At 39.2% G+C, this 19,593-nt stretch overlaps 1 protein-coding gene across 2 annotated transcripts in view; it reads left to right on the forward strand.

Moving 5' to 3' along the window:
* Positions 1–19,593, forward strand: part of AGPAT4 (1-acylglycerol-3-phosphate O-acyltransferase 4) — a 128,876-nt gene that overhangs the window by 22,302 nt on the left and 86,981 nt on the right. For both annotated transcript variants that reach the window (XM_089668606.1, XM_089668607.1), the window contains one exon: positions 16,314–16,551. In XM_089668606.1, coding sequence (XP_089524732.1) covers positions 16,374–16,551 — 178 coding nt within the window. In that variant the 5' untranslated portion in view covers positions 16,314–16,373. The remainder of the gene's footprint in view (positions 1–16,313; positions 16,552–19,593) is intronic.

The raw sequence follows: 19,593 nt of genomic DNA on the forward strand, positions 1-19,593 counted from the left end.
ATAAAAAATAAAAAAAATAATAGAAACATTTGAAAAAAATACAAATTCAATTATTAATATTATTTTCACCAAAGAAATGTAGCAGAATACATTTTGACCTAAATGTATGAAGAAATGTTATTTATTTGCAAAATTTTATAGCAGAAACGAAGAAAAGTGCATTTTTTTTTCAAACGTTCCAGTTTTTTGTTTTATTTAGCAAAAAATAGAACACCCAGTGGTGATTAAATACAACCAAAAGAAAGCTCTATTTGTGTGAAAAAAATGCTAAAAGTTTCATATGGGTACAGTGTTGCATGACCACGCAATTGTCATTCAAAGTGTGACAGCGCTGGAAGCTATAAATTGGCCTGGGCAGGAAGTGCCCAGTATTGAAAGTTTTTTTTTTCTTCTTGGGAGAGTGCATTTGATCAGCACAGGGCCAATCAGCACTATCCAGACAGAGGGTCAGGGGTTATGCAGCCTCATAGGACAATCAGGGAGAATGAAAACCCCTCCTACAAGCTTTAACCAGTGCTCTGCTGGACACTGATAGAAGTCACAATACTGCTGATGAGAAAAGGTATTTGATAAAATAATTGCATTTCCATGTTCTGTATATTATGGGATACCAGATATATTGAATGCAGGGTCCTGGGTTTAGTAACATTTTAATATCAATGAGCCGTTCTGGGGAGACCTCAAACATGCAAGACGACCAAAGAGTTGGCATGACATGGAGGCATTTTGCCAAGACGAATGGGCAGCTATACCACCTGCAAGAATTCGGGGCCTCGTAGACAACTATTACAAAAGACTGCAAGCTGTCATTGATGCTAAAGGGGGCAATACACAGTATTAAGGACTAACGGTATATAGACTTGTGACTAAGGTTAATTTCTAAGGAGGCACCAAAAGTTTGGTGGCCGAAACGTTTTGGCCGAAAACACCCCTATCGGCCTTTGGCCGATATGAAAAAGAAGCACCGACACAGGTGCTGAAAAAACCCCACCCTCGCCGCCACTCTGTAGTACTCAGCCTTACCTGAGAAACCATCAAACGATCCCAACACTGGGCATAGAGATTAGTGAAGGAAAGATGTCCTCCACTCATCTCTGTGCCCTTGGAGGACTGGAGCTATGTCACTTCCAGTTCTGCCCTTTTTTTTTTTTTCTTAAAGCACTAGATCAATGCTTTTTTTATCTAATGCTTTACATTGCAGTGATTACAATTTTTTTTAAAGGGACAGTACAAAAAAAACCCAATTAAATAAAAAAAAATAAATGAAAAGTGCTCACACGTAGTGGTGAATGCATACATAGGCCATGCCCACCTAAGTAAACGGTGTTCAAACCACACTCGTGAGGTATCACCACGAGCTTCAGAGCAAAAGCAATTATTCTTGCACTAGACCTCCTCTGTAACTTTACACTACTAACCTGTAGACATTTTTAAAGCATCACCCATCAAGATTTTTAAATACTGCAATTTCACACCATTCCATGAGTGTGCTCAATTTTAAAGCGTGACATGTTGGGTATCTATTTAATTGCCGTAACGTCCTTTCATATTTTACAAAAAAATTGGGGTATATATTGTATTTTTTTGTTTTTTTAATCAGTGTATTTTTTTCCAAAAAATATATATACATTTTTAAAAACTGCGCATTTTGGTTTCGGTTTTTGGCACCAGAATTTTCATTTTCGTTGCAACACTAGTCATTTCACTTGTTTACTTGTTGCAATGTTTTGTTTTATGATTGTGACATTCTGTTATGACCTATAGTTGAATATGAATCCCATAAGAAAGAAAAGAAATGTGTTTTGCCTTGCTCTCTCATGTTTTCTTTTAAAATGGTACATACTGAATATTACTGATTCTCCAAGGGTATGAAAAGTTGTGAGCACAACTGTGAGTAGCCATTGAAGTGTATGTATAGCCAAAACGTTTTCTAGTTTGATAGAATATGGACGGGACCCTTGTCAAGGTATTTTTACCATCATTGTTACTGCTGAGGATATATACTCTCTACATGTCCTGGTGTCTGATGTCACTGAGACAGAGTGAAGGGAAATCCAAAATATTACAATTGTCACTAGAACAGGAGGTGAGAGTAAATCTACCAATAGAGACACTTGTTCCTTTTTTGATTTCCTTAAGTTTTGCCAGGATAGGATTAGTAGAAATCTCTCCACCAGGAAATGGTACACAAAGTTTACAGGGCTTTTAACTCTTCCCATTTATCCAAAATTAAGTTTTGGCTTATTTATATAGTACATTTTTTTGCATTAGTTTTAATAAGAAGACTTAGCACCTAAAATCCCTACGTACTGTATTATGTTTTTGCTCTCACCCTTTCAGTGGCATCAGAGTAGGTGTAAACAAACTCTTAGGAGGCTCCATGAACCTCACCCACATTAGGATGTGCTAATTGGATCTCAATAGAACACTTTGGGGGTTATTTACTAAAACTAGAGAGTGCAAAATACGGTGCAACTCTGCAAAGAAACCAATCAGTTTCCAGGCTTTATTCCCAAGGCTTAACTGAACAAGCTGGAGTTAGAAACTGATTGGCTATCATGCACAGCTGCACCATTTTAGTACATTTACTGTAACCACAACTCGTAGGGTGAACCCTTTAGCAAATCGATACAGGTGAGGCCCATGTATATGAGGCCAGTTATAGCTGTATGACAAAGAACACAGTTTATGTTAAGCTAAGGGCTTTTTTTTCACAGAAAAAGATACTTTTGTTTAATTGCATTTGGCTTCTGATATGTGACCATTTAAGGTTTTGTGCACACTTGACATTTTAGCCCCAGTGCATGGGACTCCAGTGTTTAGGTGTAGGTGGAAGGCACAGGCACACTGCTCAGACCCACTTCCCAAATCTTTAAAAGTCTGAGGGGGCCAACAGCAGCAGCAGGACTGCCCGTTACGCAAGGAGTCTGCGTTTTGGGCATTCATCCCTGTGCGCATACTGCCCTAAAAGTTAGTACCGCTCGGTGCATCATCCAGCTGCAGCAGCTTTTCAAAGTCTGGAAAAAGTTGCATTAATAACTGGTCTAACCTTCATTGGCAGCAGCTCTGGATTAGATCTGCACAGCGTTCAGGAGGAAGTTTTCCTTACAAAACTGCTTCAGCTCAGACATATTTGTAGAATGTCTGCTGTGAACAGATATCGAGGTCCACTGCCTCTCTATGGGATAAGGTCAGGGCTCTGACTGGGCCACTCCAAACAGCGCATTTTCTTTTTCTGAAGCCAGTTTGTGGTGAGATTACTTTGATGCTTAGGGTCAATATCCTACTGTATCCAAAACAAAGAAAGAATATTAGATTTATTTATGCTTTGCTGTAGCTGTGTATTCATATTACGTATGTCCTGTAAACTTGCGTGCTGAGCAAATGTTTTGGTTTTCTTCAATTATGACTGCACCTGCAAACTGGAGTAACACAAATGTCAGAGAACTAGATAACAGACATTTGTATATGTAGAAAAAAGGGTGGGGCTATTTCAGATAAGCTGTTTTATCTTCTTACTTTTTTCATTCATTCTTAAATGAAGTATTTGACTAGTTTGAGTGTGATTTAGGGGTGTGTGACGATTATGATTCCTCAAATGGTAGCAAATATCCCTGTGTTTGGTTGCAAAAGTGGAATTGTAGGATAAGGACAAATTCACCTTTTGTTATGGGAGCCTGGAAAGCATTGCACCAGAGATCAGCAGATCGCGGGTGCCATGCAGGACTCCTGAACACCTGTTAGTATATCTGTGAGCTCGTACTTCATACGGGCAAGCAGATACACAGCGACAGGAAGAATCAATGAACTACCACAGCACTCAACAGCGCTGTGGTAGTTTCATAGTTAGTCTTGTGATGGACGCAGCGTCAGACCCCCAGCCCTTCTCACCAACTCGTGACCGAAGGACTAGCCAATCTAAAACAGCGCTGTCACGTGGTAACAATACCACGCTCAGCTGCACCCTGCACAAAGATTTTCCAGCTAATGGACCACAATCTATGTACCGCAGCCTGAGAGCGATTGTTACTGGGTCAGATTAATTACGCAATTAACCCTTCACACTGCCACCATCTCCTTTTTGTATGGAGAAGGAGGAAACTCACCAGTCTTAGCAGTAATACTATGATGTTTGAATAAGCGTCTGTATACACACTGTCACTGCAGGCAGATGTATGCAGAAGGTTTTAAAAACACACAGTAGCGCTTTTTAGAGACAGGGATTCTTAGTTTGCATTAAAGAGCTTTAGAAACAGTTCAACACTTTTCAGATAATAGAATTTATTACTAAAAAGGTCAAAATGGTGCAAAAAAAATATTTACAGAAAAAGATTTAGCCAATATATATATATATATATATATATATATATATAAATACAGAGCAATACCACAACAGAGAGATAACAGAAAAGTTTAAAGAGGTATAATACTTGCAGAAATCCTGGTTTAAGCAGCTTCAAGGGTCCTGAGCAAAAGGGTGCCTTTTCTCCTAAAGTTGGTTCCCGATGTTAAAAAGGGAGATATCTTCAACTTATTTCTCTCAGGCCTGATAGCCTATTTTCTAGTCCACCAGCAGGGTGTCTCCTTAAAGCAGAGAACCAATTGCCTCATTTGGGGAGGGTGTTTAGGCGGGGAACTCTGCTATGACCAAATCCCTCATACATTTATACCATGGTCAATAATCTTCCATAGGTACATGGAGCATCCTATCCACTGGTAGGATAATATGCAGAATCATCTGCTGAACGTCTAGATATCAGATATGACATATCTACCAGTGACGGTTAAAGAGATATCGCTTTCTTAATCTAGGAGTGTAAGATATCAGAGGACTCGCATTAAACTGAGCTATCCGAATATATGCTTTGTTCGATTGTATGTATTCCCTATTTTAAGTTATGAAAAGTGGTTTTTAAATGGGATGTATGTTTTACGGCTATTCTGGAATGTGTTTCATGTCCACTGAAGAACTGGTTTATAGCTTTACGATCATCTCAGATCGAGAAGCTAACAGACACCCAGGCACCAGCTAATTGGGATTGCAACCATGAAGTGTATCCAACTGTGCCTGATGCCCTTGTGAACCCAGCACACACACCACATTCCTAAGGGAGGGGGATTGGAGGGAGAGAGAATGATACAAGATGAGGAATCTTGAGCAAGATGGATGACCGTGTCCATATTTGTGTGCACAATTGCTACAAGTCTGGCTGAAAAAAGTCCATCCAGTTCCACCAAAAAAAAGCTATAATCCTATGCCCACAGTTGATCCAGAGGAAGGCAAAAAAACCCAGCAAAGCATGATCTAGTTCACTCCTGCAGGGGACAAAAATGCCTTCCTGATCCCCTGAGAGGCAATCAGATATTCCCTGGATCAACTTTACCTATAAATGTTAGTATCCAGTTATATTCTGTGTATCTAGGAAATAATCCAGGCCTTTTTTAAAGCAATCCACTGAGCTGGCCAGAACCAACTCTTGAGGGAGTCTATTCCACATTTTCACAGCTCTTACAGTGAAGAAAGCTTTCCGTTTTGGAGATTACCGTATTTGCCGGCGTATGACGACTTTTTGACCCCTGAAAATCTTCTCAAAAGTCGGGGGTCGTCTTATACGCCGGTATACGGCATACTGACACTTTTCAGGGGGGCGGCGCCTTGCCGCCGCCACCCCCCCCTTCCAACGGAAGGGACACTAAGTACAGGGGTGGGCAGGGGCTGCTGTTTCTTACCTGGCTCCGGTCCCACGACGATCCGGTCCAGTAAGCGGCTGCTCCTTCAGTTCGGCCCCTGGATGTTCGTGCGGCTGCTTGGCTCCGCCTCCTCACCGGTGATTGGCCGCCAGATCTGTAGCTCCGGAAAAGCACACAGGCGGCCAATCACCGGCGAGGGGGCGGAGCCGAGCGGCCCCGCAAAAATCGAGTGCAGGAGCAGCAAGTAAGTGTGCCGTGTAGAGGTGCTGCTGCAACCACATATGCTGGCTGCAGCAGCACCATACTAGAACAGGGTCAGCAAGTGTAATTGGTGTCAGTGGGAGGAATAGTGCCCCATCATTGGTGTCACTGATACCAATGATGGAGCACTATTCCTCCTACTGACACCAATGATGGGGCACTATTCCTTCCACTGACACCAACGATGGGGCACTATTCCTCTCCCCCACTGACACCAACGATGGGGCACTATTCCCCCCCCACTGACACCAATGATGGGGCACTATTCCACTCCCCACTGACACCAATGATGGGGCACTATTCCACTCCCCACTGACACCAATGATGGGGCACTATTCCACCCCCCACTGACACCAATGTTGGGACACTATTCCTCCCACTGACACCAATGATGGGGCACTATTCCTGCCACTGATACCAATGATGAGGCACTATTCCCCCCACTGATACCAATGATGGGGCACTATTCCTGCCACTGATACCAATGATGGGGCACTATTCCTGCCACTGATACCAATGATGGGGCACTATTCCCCCCACTGATACCAATGATGGGGCACTATTCCTACCACTGATACCAATGATGGGGCACTCTTCCCCCCACTGATACCAATGATGGGGCACTATTCCTGCCACTGATACCAATGATGGGGCACTATTCCCCCCACTGATACCAATGATGGGGCACTATTCCCCCCACTGATACCAATGATGGGGCACTATTCCCCCCACTGATACCAATGATGGGGCACTATTCCTCCCACTGATACCAATGATGGGGCACCTATTCCCCCCACTGATACTAATGATGGGGCACCTATTCCCCCCACTGATACCAATGATGGGGCACTATTCCTGCCACTGATACCAATGATGGGGCACCTATTCCCCCCACTGATACCAATGATGGGGCACTATTCCTGCCACTGATACCAATGATGGGGCACTATTCCCCCCACTGATACCAATGATGGGGCACTATTCCTCCCACTGACACTGATGATGGGGCACTATTCCTCCCACTGGTGTGCATTGGAAGAGGGGTAGTCTTATACGGCGAGTATAGCCCAAACACTACATTTTAACAGAAAAAGTAGGGGGTCGTCTTATACGCCCAGTCGTCTTATACGCCTGCAAATACGGTAAATCTCTTTTCCTCCAGACGTAAAGAGTGCCCCGTTGTCCTCTGTGATGACCTCAAGGTGAATAACTACACTGAGTTCACTAAATGAATCACTGATGTATTTATACATGTTGATCATATCCCCCCTTAATCTCCTCTTCTTAAGAGAGAATAAATTCAGTTCCTCTAATCTTTCCTCATAGCTGAGCTCCTCCATGCCTCTTATCAGTTTGGTTGTCCTTCTCTGTACTTTCTCCAGTTCCCCAATGTTCATTTTGTGAATTGGTGCCCAAAACTGAACTGTATTTTCCAGATGAGGTCTTACTAATGATTTGTACAGGGGTAATATGATATCCCTCTCTCTGAAGTCTATACCTCTTTTAATACAAGAGAGGATTTTGCTCGCTTTAGAAACTGCAGCTTTGCATTGCATGCCATTATTAAGCTTGTAATCTACCAGAATTCCCAGATCCTTCTCCACCATTGATTCCCCCAGTTGTATTCCCCCTAGTATCTATGATGCATGCATATTCTTAGCCCCCAAGTGCATAATCTTACATTTATCAACATTAAACCTCATTTGCCACATAGTTGCCCAATTAAACAGTGCATTGAGGTCGGCTTGTAAATTGAAGACATCATGTAAGGATGTTATTCCACTGCACAGCTTGGTGTCATATGCAAAGACTGAAATAGCCCCTTTGGCGCCAGCATTAGTGACAGGCGCACGCCTGGATACGTGAGTGTTCATGCGCACTCACACGTGTTTGTGCCTATGCCCAAGCACCCATACATCTGCCCAGTTCATCATATTCCTGCGCAGGCGCATATTTGTGCGCCATGGATCTTCACCTGCACTATGGGCAGGCCTTTCCTGACATATGGGCAGGCTGAATGTACCCAAGTTGGTTGATCGATCTATCAGCTTGGATACAACTAGCCTGCCAGATTTAACATGCGACTATTGCTAGTGGCTGTTATAGCCGCTAGCAATAATTGCCGTGATCTCCAGGCAGGGATGGCTTCTTCTGCCTGCCGAGAGAACACAATAGCTCAGTAAGGTATTACCTTATCAACACTGTCTGTGTTGATGGGGGAATCAAGTCGTGGTTGCAGGAAAGTAATTTGCTTTGTCTATGGCCTGCCTTAGGACCTGACACATCAGTAATGTGGCTGAAAGGCAATTATGCATAACAATGATTAGGGGTAAAGATTGCTACTGCCTTGATTTCCACTTGAAGAAGACAACTTTTGTATTTTGAAAGAAGTAACACATCGGCCCGTACACACGATAAGAAAATCATATGAAAATTTTCCTATGAGGACCGATTGATAGTACACAGCTTTCGAGAGATGATCACGACAATTTATGCACCAATATCTGAAGAGACAAACACGGAAAGTTTTCTCGTAAGATATCAGATTGTACAATTTTCGTTTAATCAGTACAGTACTCCTCCAAAAATGCAATACACGACATCACTTTCAATATTCTTTTCTTTCATAGGAGAATTTTTGTAAGTTTAGTACCCTCTCATTTTCGACATGAAGACTAGCATGCAAAAAAAAGAATGGATGATCATTCATCCGATTTTCTTATTGTGTGTACAGTTTTAGGCATAACATCTCACCTCAGCGCTTAAAGTAGACTTTCCATGAAAATGGAGAAAACGGGGAAGTAAAGTAAAGAATCTCTAATGGTGAGTATATCATTTCCAATAACACTGCTGCCAGCACCTTCACCTCTAAAGTTTCTTCAAACACCCAAAATGTCAATCACTACATCTGCTGGACCTAAAGTTACAAAGGTCACAGATGTTATGGCTCCATCTCCCATATGCAACATAAATATGGATATTTCAAATTCTGATGCTATTTAACCTGATCTGGACTCTTGGAAGCAGTAGGTGGGTTAAACAAAGGCAGTGCAAGATCATATTAGCATGAATATTCCATCTCATTTCCTTCTGAAATGTATGATCTGATTGCATTTTTGTACCATTATATTTGTTATGTGATTTATATTCTTTCTTGTGACTAATGCCTAGTACACATGATGAGAATATCGGACAAATGATTGTCTGTTTTTTTCTGTTTGTTTTTGCATGCTAGTCTCATATCAAAAGTGAACTTATGAAAATTATTGTACAAAAGAATAAAACTTCAAAAGTGATATCATCTATTTGTATTGTATTTTTGGACAAAAACTGTGCTGATTAAACAAAAATCGTATGATCTGGTATTTTCGTCCTCGTCCCTTCAAATAATTTCAGACAAAAGCTTTGTACTAACAATCAGATTATCGTACAATCGCTTCGAAAGTGGTCTTTTTCATACAATTTTCTGATGGTGTGTACTAGGCTTAAAGGTAAGAAAATTCTTGTAAAACAGAATACAACTTTGGAAGGGATTTATTGTAATGTATTCTTTCATTTCTGAGCATGAGCGGTCTAGGTCACTCTATATTTTTTGCGTACTATTACTATACTAATTACACAAAAATTGTTCATTCTGTTCTTTTCATGTTTGTCCTTTTGGATATTGTTGCATGAACTGTTGGGATCTGCTCTTGAAATCTGTGTACTAACGAACAGCTTACTGCATGATTGCTCCGAAAGCAGTATTTTTCATCCGATTTGCTCATTGATTGTACTAGGCTTCCAGTCAATTTTATTTTGGGTTTTATTGGTTTGGTGTAAATGAGTGAATAGCTGTAGCTGCATAATATATTTTGCAGTTTATCTTCAGCAACTAACTGAATAATAAATGTTGCTTTACTTGACATTTTAATTTGTATGCCCAATGCTCTATATGCATGTATCTTTTAGAGGGCATATTTGACTTTGTTAATTGCTTTCCAGAGCCAGGTAACTTAGTAGCATGTGTCTGCTCTCTGCTGTGTATGGAACAATAGTTAAGAACATGCATCCCTCAGTTCTGTCGCAAGCAACTCTACATCATTAATACCAATTCTTCTTTGATGGGTTTCTTTATCTTTTGTTCTTGGCTTTAATAAATTATGTTGGCCAGAATTCATCAATTCAGACTTTATATGCAGACTGAGGATAAAGTGTGCCTGAATGATCAGCCTTTGTCTCAGGCAGCCATGGAGCAATGCATTCTGTGGATATTATGACATAATTTAAAGGTATTGCTCTGTAATTTTGAAAATTACTGTTGCATTACTCAATTATATCACTAAAATGTAAACTCTCTCAATAAGCTTCTCTTTATTTGTGCCCTTTTGGTCTTTTTAAATATAGTGTCAGGTAAACAGTAGGTAGAAAGAAGACATGAACTGTCAAACTGTCAAAATAATCCATTTCTCAGTTTCACAAAATGATCTTACTGCCCAACTGAAATCTCTGTGGGTTAAAAAAAATCTTAAAGTGGAATTAAATCCATCAATTTAACAGTTTAAAAAACAGTTACATTCACAGCATGCCAGGAATGCTAACTGTCACATTTGCTTGTTCTTTCAACCAAACTGTCAAATCATTAAATGGCTGGAGTCAACACTGATCACATGTGCAGCACCATGGCTGTTGCAGATCAAACAAAGATGGCAGCTTCCTTGGCTGAAAAGGATAGTTTAGTTCCACTTTAAGAGAACTGTATAGTCTTTTCAATATACAGTAATGTGCAAAGGTTTTAGGCGGGTGTGAAAAAATGCTGTAAATTAAGAATGCTTTCAGAAATAGAAGTGTTATTAGCTTATATTTATCAATTAACAAAATGGAAATTAAATGAACAGAAGATAAATCAAATCATTATTTGGTGTGATAACACGTTGCCTTCCAAACTGTATTGATTCCTCTAGGTACACTTGCAGACAGTTTTTGAAGGAACTGGGCAGGTAGGTGGTTCCAGATATCTTGTAGAACTAACCACAGATCTTCTGTAGATGTAGGCTGCCTCGAATCCTCTGTAATCTACAGGGCTCTGTAGGGGCCAAACCATCACTTCCAGGACTCCTTGTTCTTCTTTAAACTGAACTTAGTTCTTAATGACATTGGCTGTATGTTTGGGATCATTGTCCTTCTGCAGAATAGATTTGGAGCCAATCACACGCTGTCCTGATGGTATGGCCTTATTGATAAGTATCTGCTTGTATTTCTCAGCATTGAGGACATTGCAGAAATGCAGCCCCAAACTTGCAAGGAACCTCCACCATTCTTCACTGTTGCCTGCAGACATTCATTATTGTACCACTCTCCACTTGCTACAGCGAAATATTTCAAATTGCCGCATCAGTCCAAAACACCTGTCGCCATTTCTCTGCATCCTAGTTCCTATGTTTTCATGCCTAGTTGAGTCACATAGCCTTGTGTCCACATCCTATGCACTTTACAAAGAATACCAAAAGTATGCAAGGAAAATTTAAAAAAAAATGTGATTGAATGATGGGAGTCAGCAGAGCTTCTCTGGGAAAATTCACTTGCATAGCCTTATGTGTCTCTAGTAAATCACTCCTGATCATGTACATGGGAGAAGTCATATTTCATTTTTACATAAGCAGATTCTGCTTACTTCTGTGCAGGTGCTGTACAGTGTGCATGGTTATGCTGCAACAAAAACGTTGACTATAAAATAAATAAAACAGAAAATACTGTATTGCTTTTTTATAACTATTAAATTATTTGTATTATATTTTTACTGTTTCTGTTCACATTTTAGTTATTTATTTATTGCTATCATAAACGGGGTGATAAATTCCCTTTGTGTGATGGTAGTTACAGGTAATCTTCATGGCGAGCGCTTTCAAGGTAAATCTTAGTGAAGGAGAATGGGGAATAGATGTTTTCCAATCTCCTCCACCCTCACCCATTCTGAAAATCTTTCTATTCTGAACCCATTGATATAAGTCCTAGTCTTGAAGAGCAACAAAGTGAGCACTGGATCACTTCTGTATTAAACTTACAAGTTGCAGCATCAAAAGAAAAGAGCCCTGTCGTAGATGGGTTATAGAAGTGAAAAAGGTTAATCAAGATTTTTATTTGATTGGTAACCACTGCTGAAATTGTTTTGCGTCATCTCATGTCTGTAGGCAACTTTAGATACATTATACGTTCTTGGTTTAACAGTATTTTTATATAGTTTCATGAACCCATTTCAGATACACCTGTCACAAACCTAACCAATTCAAACCAATAAAAAATGCATAAGCAGAAGTGGCAAGGATATGAAGGGAAGGTAAATTTAGGCTGATGCAGGAGCTAGAATTCAAGTAGAGTTGCTCTGTCAAACATGGACAAATCACAGGTTCACTTTAGGCAAAAATGGGTTGTCAAAATGGACTATAGATCATAGATAAATGGAGTTATAGGCAAACAGTATCTCACAAAAGCGAGTACACCCCTCACATTTTTGTAAATATTTTATTCTATTTTTTCCAGTGACAACACTGAAGAAATGACACTTTGCTACAATGTACTCACTTTTGTTGCCAGCGGTTTAGACATCAATGGCTGTGTGTTGGGTTATTTTGAGAGGACAGCAAATTTACACTGTTATACAAGCTGTACACTCACTACTTTACATTGTAGCAAAGTGTCATTTCTTCAGTGTTGTCACATGAAAAGATATAATAAAATATTTACAAAAATGTGAGGGGTGTACTCACTTATGTGAAATACTGTGTCTTGACTTTTGACTTTTCAATTAAAATTTCATTGCTGACCTCACTTGACCTTGATGACCAGAGTTGACTTTCACAGGAAAAGTCAAGATTTCCATATATGATCACCTCTCTTATTCAGGTTTACAATAAAATTCAATTAGTATTTTAAAAGTCTATGAACCTGTCCAGAAAGGTTAGAGAACTGAGATAATTACTTGTGTTTTTGATGCTTTCATTACTTTGCAGAAATTAAATTACCGCTATCAATGTGAAAAGAAAAAAACAGCTTGCTTTTCTAAAAATGGTACTCTAATGTTTTGCCAGCAGATATTAGAGGTCAAATGGCTCAATTTGTCTTTATATGTGAGCTACTTTCAAGTTCAGAATATATAAAAAACACGAGGACACAATGCTATTACAGATCAGGCTTGTTCAACCATAAATTCACATTATTTCGGGCTATAAAAATCTTGTGCAGCGAGGCATGTTGTAATTCCCTTGGACAAGACAATGGATCCATTTGTTCTGTAGAGCTGAGTATTTTCATTGGAAATAAGTACTAGAAGTGAACTTCATACTACAGAACAAATTGGCAATAAATACACCACAGTACCGTTGTCCTTTTTTCTGCTGCTGCTAAATGCACAGTGTGGCAGATGTAGTGTTTTGCAAAGCTTTGGTACTGTAGCAAAAACAGGATTCTTCTTGGTCTGTAATTTACTTGTAATAAAAGAAAAAGCAGCAGTTGACAGTGTTGCTGGGGTTAAGAAGATTTCCTTCATGGAAAATGTCTACAGAAGATGACCAAGATTCTGTTGATGAAGGATTACTTCTTAGTCTAGGTTCACATCTATGCATTTTTTGCTGCGTTTTGCAGAAATACACAGCAGTCCATTTAACATGATTTCCTACGGGACAGGTTCACAGCTACACTTTTCACCCGGTGCGTTTTTTGGAAAGGGTCAAGGACTTTTTTAAATGCAAAACATTGCCTTTTTGGTTCTATAGACTTCAGTGGAGACGCTGCAGAAAAGCATATAGTGCTTTGGATGCATTTTGCATTTTATTCTGCCCAGCAGCAAGCTGAAAAAAAAAGAAAACAAAAAAAACTCAAAACGTATGTGCAAAACGCACCGCAAAAGCACTGCAGAAACAGATCAAACGCAAACTGCATAAGTGTGCACCTAGCCTTAAAGACTACACTTGAATTCTCAGATCGATCCAGCTGCCCATGGTTATTGTGAAGGATGGGGTCTCACTTTTCCCTGCTTGATTTTTATTTCTTTTATATTATGAAGAATTTTATTTTGGAAGAGTGATGTTCTGTAGTGGAGGAAAGATCTGGTAGGTCTGGGAGAAGTATTTGACCAATAAAAGGATCTATGCTTTACATTTTAAAGGGATATAGGAATCTGGCGAGCAATACAAAAAAAGATGCATCTAAAATATCCATTTCACATGAAAGTTTATTTACTAAAGCTAGTACACTCAGAAACCTGTGCACTTCTGCATAGAAACCAATCAGCTTATAGGTTTTATTGTTTAAGCTTAGTTGAACAAGCTGAGGTTAGAAGCTGATTAGCTACCATGCACAGGTGCACGAGATTCTGAGTGAACCAGCTTTAGTAAATAAACCCCATGGACTTGTCAAACTTCACAAATTGTATAATTTAGACCTGATGGAAAATTGTATGTTTTTTGTTTTTTTTTGTTTGCCACAATCCATTATGCAAATCTCCTTACCATCTATATATCACCAGCAATTAAAGGGTTGCCACAATCCATTTGTGATTGTTCATAAAAAAAAACACAGATCATAACGGCAATTTCCCCAAGGATCGCTATATAAATTGATGTACAATCTGTGGCATGCTATTTCAGTCCAAGTGCTTGGGTGGGAATATCTCATTTATGTACAGTGCTCAGCATAAATGCGTACACCCCAACATATTTGTCAGAAAACTTTCCTTTTAGAATCAACATTTCCTATGGGACACTATACTACAAAATACTCTCATAAATGTGGGTCATTGAGTGCAAATATAAGTTGTTAATTTGCACTCTCAAAAAGTATTTTTCCTAACAAATTCATTCAAGACCATGTTGCAAAAATGAATACACCCCAATGAAAGGCTTAGGCGCAAAGCTAAATTTTAGACAACAAAATCCTAATTAACAAGAATTCAACTACAGGTGAGTCTAATATTCATTAAACAGGTGCCAGCAGACATTTGATTATAAAAGGGCATTACTTAACAAAGAAAACCCCTTCCTATTTCATGCTTTCAGCAATGGCACCACATAGAAGAGAAATGTCACAAGGCCTGAGAAAGAAAATAATTTATTTACACAAGAAAGGTGAAGGCTACATGAGGATCAGCAAAGCTTTACTTATCAGTCAGAATACTGTAGCAAAAGTGATTCAAAAATGTAACAAAGATATAACTGCAACCATCTCACAGAGATGTCCAGGCCATTAACACCTCGATAGGAGCATCTTCTGATGAGAAGGGTTGAAGAAAATTACCATGCAAGTTCACTGTAGTTAGCTAAAGAAGTAGAAAGCCAAACTGGGGTGATTGTTTCCTGTGACACAATACTGCAGAGTAATGCCATGGATGGGTGTCATCCACGAAGGAAGCCTCTCCTAAAGTCCAGACACAAAAAAGCTTGCCTAGAATTTGCCAGGGCCCATGCTGAAAAAGACGACTATTGGGACTCTGGTGTGATGAGACAAAAATAAATACTTTTGGAATTGATGGCTTCAAAACTGCATGGTGTTGCAAAGGTTATGGGTACAAAGATAAATGCATGGTGCCTACAGTGAAACATGGTGGTTACAGTGTAGTTTTGTGGAGCTGCATGAGTGCTGCTGGTCCAGGGGAGCTATATTTCATTGATGGTATCATAAATTCACAGATGTACTGCTCTATATTAAAAGAGAAGATGCTACCATCACTTTTTTGCCCTTGGTCGTTGTGCAGTTTTCCAACATGACAATAAACCAAAACACACATCTAAGGCCACTATTGCATTTCTGAAGAATAGGGTGAAAGTGATTCAGTGGCCAAGTATGCCTCCTGATCTGAACCCAATTGAACACCTATGGGGAATTCTGAAGAGACAAGTTGAGCGTCACTCTCCATCCAGCATCCCAGGCTCTAAAAGAAGTATTAAAAAAAAAAGATGTTGCAATATGTTGCCAACTTGTTCATTCCATGCCTAAAATACTTGGCTCTGTCCTTACAAATCATGGAGGTCATACAAAATACTAGATGTAGTAGTTTTTGTTGTGGGGTGTATTCATTTTTGCATCAACTAATTTGAGTAAAAATTTTGTATTGAATTTGTATTCTAAGTTATATTATGAACCTTACTTTGATGTAATGAGCTAAACAAATGTTCTATAAAACTCAGTTTTGTAAAAATTTTGGAAATAGTTCTTGTGTTCATTGAGATATTGATTAAAATCTTACTTTTCAAAAGGGATGTACGTATTTATGCTGAGCACTATAATTTACCCTGGACGTTCACTGGCTTTTAACCAATTTTATTTATATTTACATTTTGACATAATATAAACTTTGTGGTCATTGCATCTCTTTATATTTTCCATAGGTCTTCTCCTAACTGTATGAATGGTCTTTGCGGATATTGGTCATCAGCTCCTGGTGAAAAATGAACATCGCTGGCTTTCTAAAATCTCAATTCCTTTGTCATCTTTTCATCAGCTATGTGTTTATTGGAACTGGACTTATCATTAATTGTATTCAACTTTTTACTCTTCTCCTATGGCCTTTTAACAAACAATTGTACCGGAAAATCAACTGCAGATTGGCATATTGCATATCAAGCCGTAAGTTTTTCCTTTTTTCTTTTTAATTTTATATTTAAAGTGATGGAATATATGTATTTTTTATTGGAAAGGGTTACATGTCAGATGCTAAACATAGATGTTTATGCATCCTAACTATAGGTTGGCACATGCAAGCAGACCACCTTCAGTTCTGTTCAAAGTCCATTGGATGAAATGGAAATTTGGAATGTTTTTAAACGTGCAAAAAAAATGGCTCTGACAGCGAAAGGGTTAAAGCCTTCACTCCCTGGACATATGTAGTATGTCCAGAGAGGCAAAATGGTTATTAGAAAATCATGGGCTCCTAATTTTAGCACATGTGAAATTTTGTCTTGCGATTATCTGCAACAGCTACATTTTCCACACCAGCACCAAACACTTAAAAGTGTGTTAGAAAATAAATCATAGAGGTTACAGTCTCTGTATGACAGTTGGTTCCCCTAATCTAAGATTCTCTAAAGAGTGCATTAAAGGTAATTGAAAAATATGGCAATTATTCCTGAGGCAAGATGATGCATGTGCTTTAACTGTTAAAAAGGAAAGTCCAATTGTATGCTTTTCATAGTATTTTATATATTGGTTCTGTAGTAAGAGCTGAACATTTATACTTCCTAAACTTAACCCTTCACTTCTACAATATAAGGTTCAATTTTGGGCATGGACAAAGTTGTGTTTAGCTCATGGTAAAAATCAGCTATATGGATCCTTGATTTAAAAAACTGGAATTTATTACTGTATTGTTTCTCTTGGAACCTAAAAGGTAAGTATTCAGTGTCTGTGCTCGTCCAAGACTTTCCGGTGTAGTATATCTAACTTTAAATTAAGAAATAGCCTTTCACACAGGCGTTCCGTTTTTCATTTGTTGATGGATGAAAAATAGACAACAGTGCATTTCTATGGGATCATCTGTTTACATACACATTTTTTCAGGTCCATGTTGTGTTTTTTTTTTTAAATTTTACAGAATAGGTCTCTGTCCTGTTCCGTGTAAAAGGACCAGAGTGGAGGTAAAGGGTTGACGCCCATTTGTGCGTCTTTTCTTCCATACTTTTTTGCAGTGGTTAAGAGTCAGCACCCACCAGCGTCCTAACACTCTTCCTTCATCCCTGGCAATCCCCACTGACAACAGAATGTAAACAAAAGGGCCAACATTTTTTTTTTAATTGACGCACAGATCTCCTAAAATCCAAACCAGGCCCTCCTGGTCTGGTATGGATTGTAGGGGGACCTTGCCCCCCTCCACCTTCAAAATCTAAACCGGAACCGTATCTGAGCATGCAGCCCAGCAGGCCACATGCCCTCAACATACTCGTTCACATAGAGGCGTGAAGCTGGAATCAGGGGGCCTCCTTGTTAAAGGGATTTTCAGATCTCATAAAGTCACTCTCCCACACTCCCACAACCACTGGGGGGGGGGGTCCCAGTGGCTGTGGGGATACAGGGAGTGACTTATCAGAATCAGGAGCCCCCTTTAACAAAGGGGCCCCCAATCCTGATTCCTCCCCCCCCCTTCATGTGAATGAGTATGAGGTGCATAGTACCCCTGCTCATTCACTGAAAAGAAGTCCAACACTGCTCTGAAAGTGAACCTGTAGTGAAAAAAATGTATTTCACTCCTGCAACCCCATACATTTTTAGTGAAGCTGTCCATCAAAGTAATGAAGTAAGGGCTGGCCAGGGCTAGCAGCTATGGTAGCTAGCCAGTGTTATCATTTACAGAGCGCCTCATTTAAACTGTTAGGCTTAGAAGTTCTAATAACATTCTTAGAACTTCTTTGTATGGTATCTGTACCTTCCTGTCCCATTTCTTGTAAGGGACAGGAAGACAACATGAAGTGAGGGAAATTCTTTGAGATGGAATTAAACAACCTACAGAAGAAGTGAAAAAACAAGTACACCACTCAAAACTGGAGGAACTACTCCCTCCTTATGATGGAGAATCAAAAGCTATGATGTTGTATTCTTTTAATTGATTCCTAATCAATTTTGGATCTACAGAAATAAAGTTTGACAGAAATTCCGATTCTTTCCCATTTGTCCAAAACTAGAAAAAAGGGCTGTGGTTAGGCTTTAATGTGAAATAAAATTAGCATTTCTCATGCACAGGACATAACAGGAACAAATAAGTTTTCTAGACTTCCTTTTAAGTTAATCTGAGGCCAAATTCTGGCTTGTACTTTGAGCTTTCCACCCACTGTCAACTGCTTTGATCTGCAACTGGATGCAGCCATTTTTTTGCCTGACTTTCTTCTAAGGAATCACTTCTTCTAGTGCTGTGCTAGAAACTGCTTTACCCTGACTCATAAACACTCCAAAGATCTTATCATTGGCTGTTTAACCTAATTTTTTGTCCCAGAGTTCTGCCCCGTTAAATTGCCCAGATTAGCGATGATCTTCAAATCCTCCTTGCATTAAAGAAAAATGTGCTGACTTGTCAAAATATCAGTTACCTGGCTGTCGTTCAGACTCTCTTGCTTAAATACTTTTGAGTCACTGATCTGAAAGAGTTGTGTGGATTAGGACATTCTCTGCCTGTTCTGCATAATAGTTCTGAGTCTATGACTCATAATGTTTTAAAGCCAGTAGTTGGCATACCAGCCAAACTAGCATTTTCAGAAGGAAGCAAGCAGTGAGCCATATCTTTCTAGAATATTTATATTTAGATAATCAAGTGCATGTGGATTGTTTACTCATCATACTTGCGTATTTCTGTGAAAATCATTTAATTTGTTATACTCGCATTTGCTTTGGTACCTACAGTTGTGTTCAAAATAATAGCAGTGTGTTGAAAAAAGTGAATAAAGCTCAAAATCCTTCTAATAGCTTTTATTTCCATACACACAAATGCATTGGGAACACTACACATTCAATTCCAAATCAAAACATGAAGAAAAATATATCAAATTTGTGCTGTTCCTCTAAAAAAAATAGAAGAAAAGTGAATATTAGACTGTTCAAAAAAATAGCAGTGTTTGTATTCTTCTTTACAAACTCAAACATTCACTATATAAACTGAAAAATGTTTAAAGATTTTGCTTTCCT

Source organism: Staurois parvus, unplaced genomic scaffold, assembly GCF_062004578.1.
Source record: "Staurois parvus isolate SC_StPar_1 unplaced genomic scaffold, SC_StPar_1.0 ptg000059l, whole genome shotgun sequence".
Taxonomy (NCBI): domain Eukaryota; kingdom Metazoa; phylum Chordata; class Amphibia; order Anura; family Ranidae; genus Staurois; species Staurois parvus.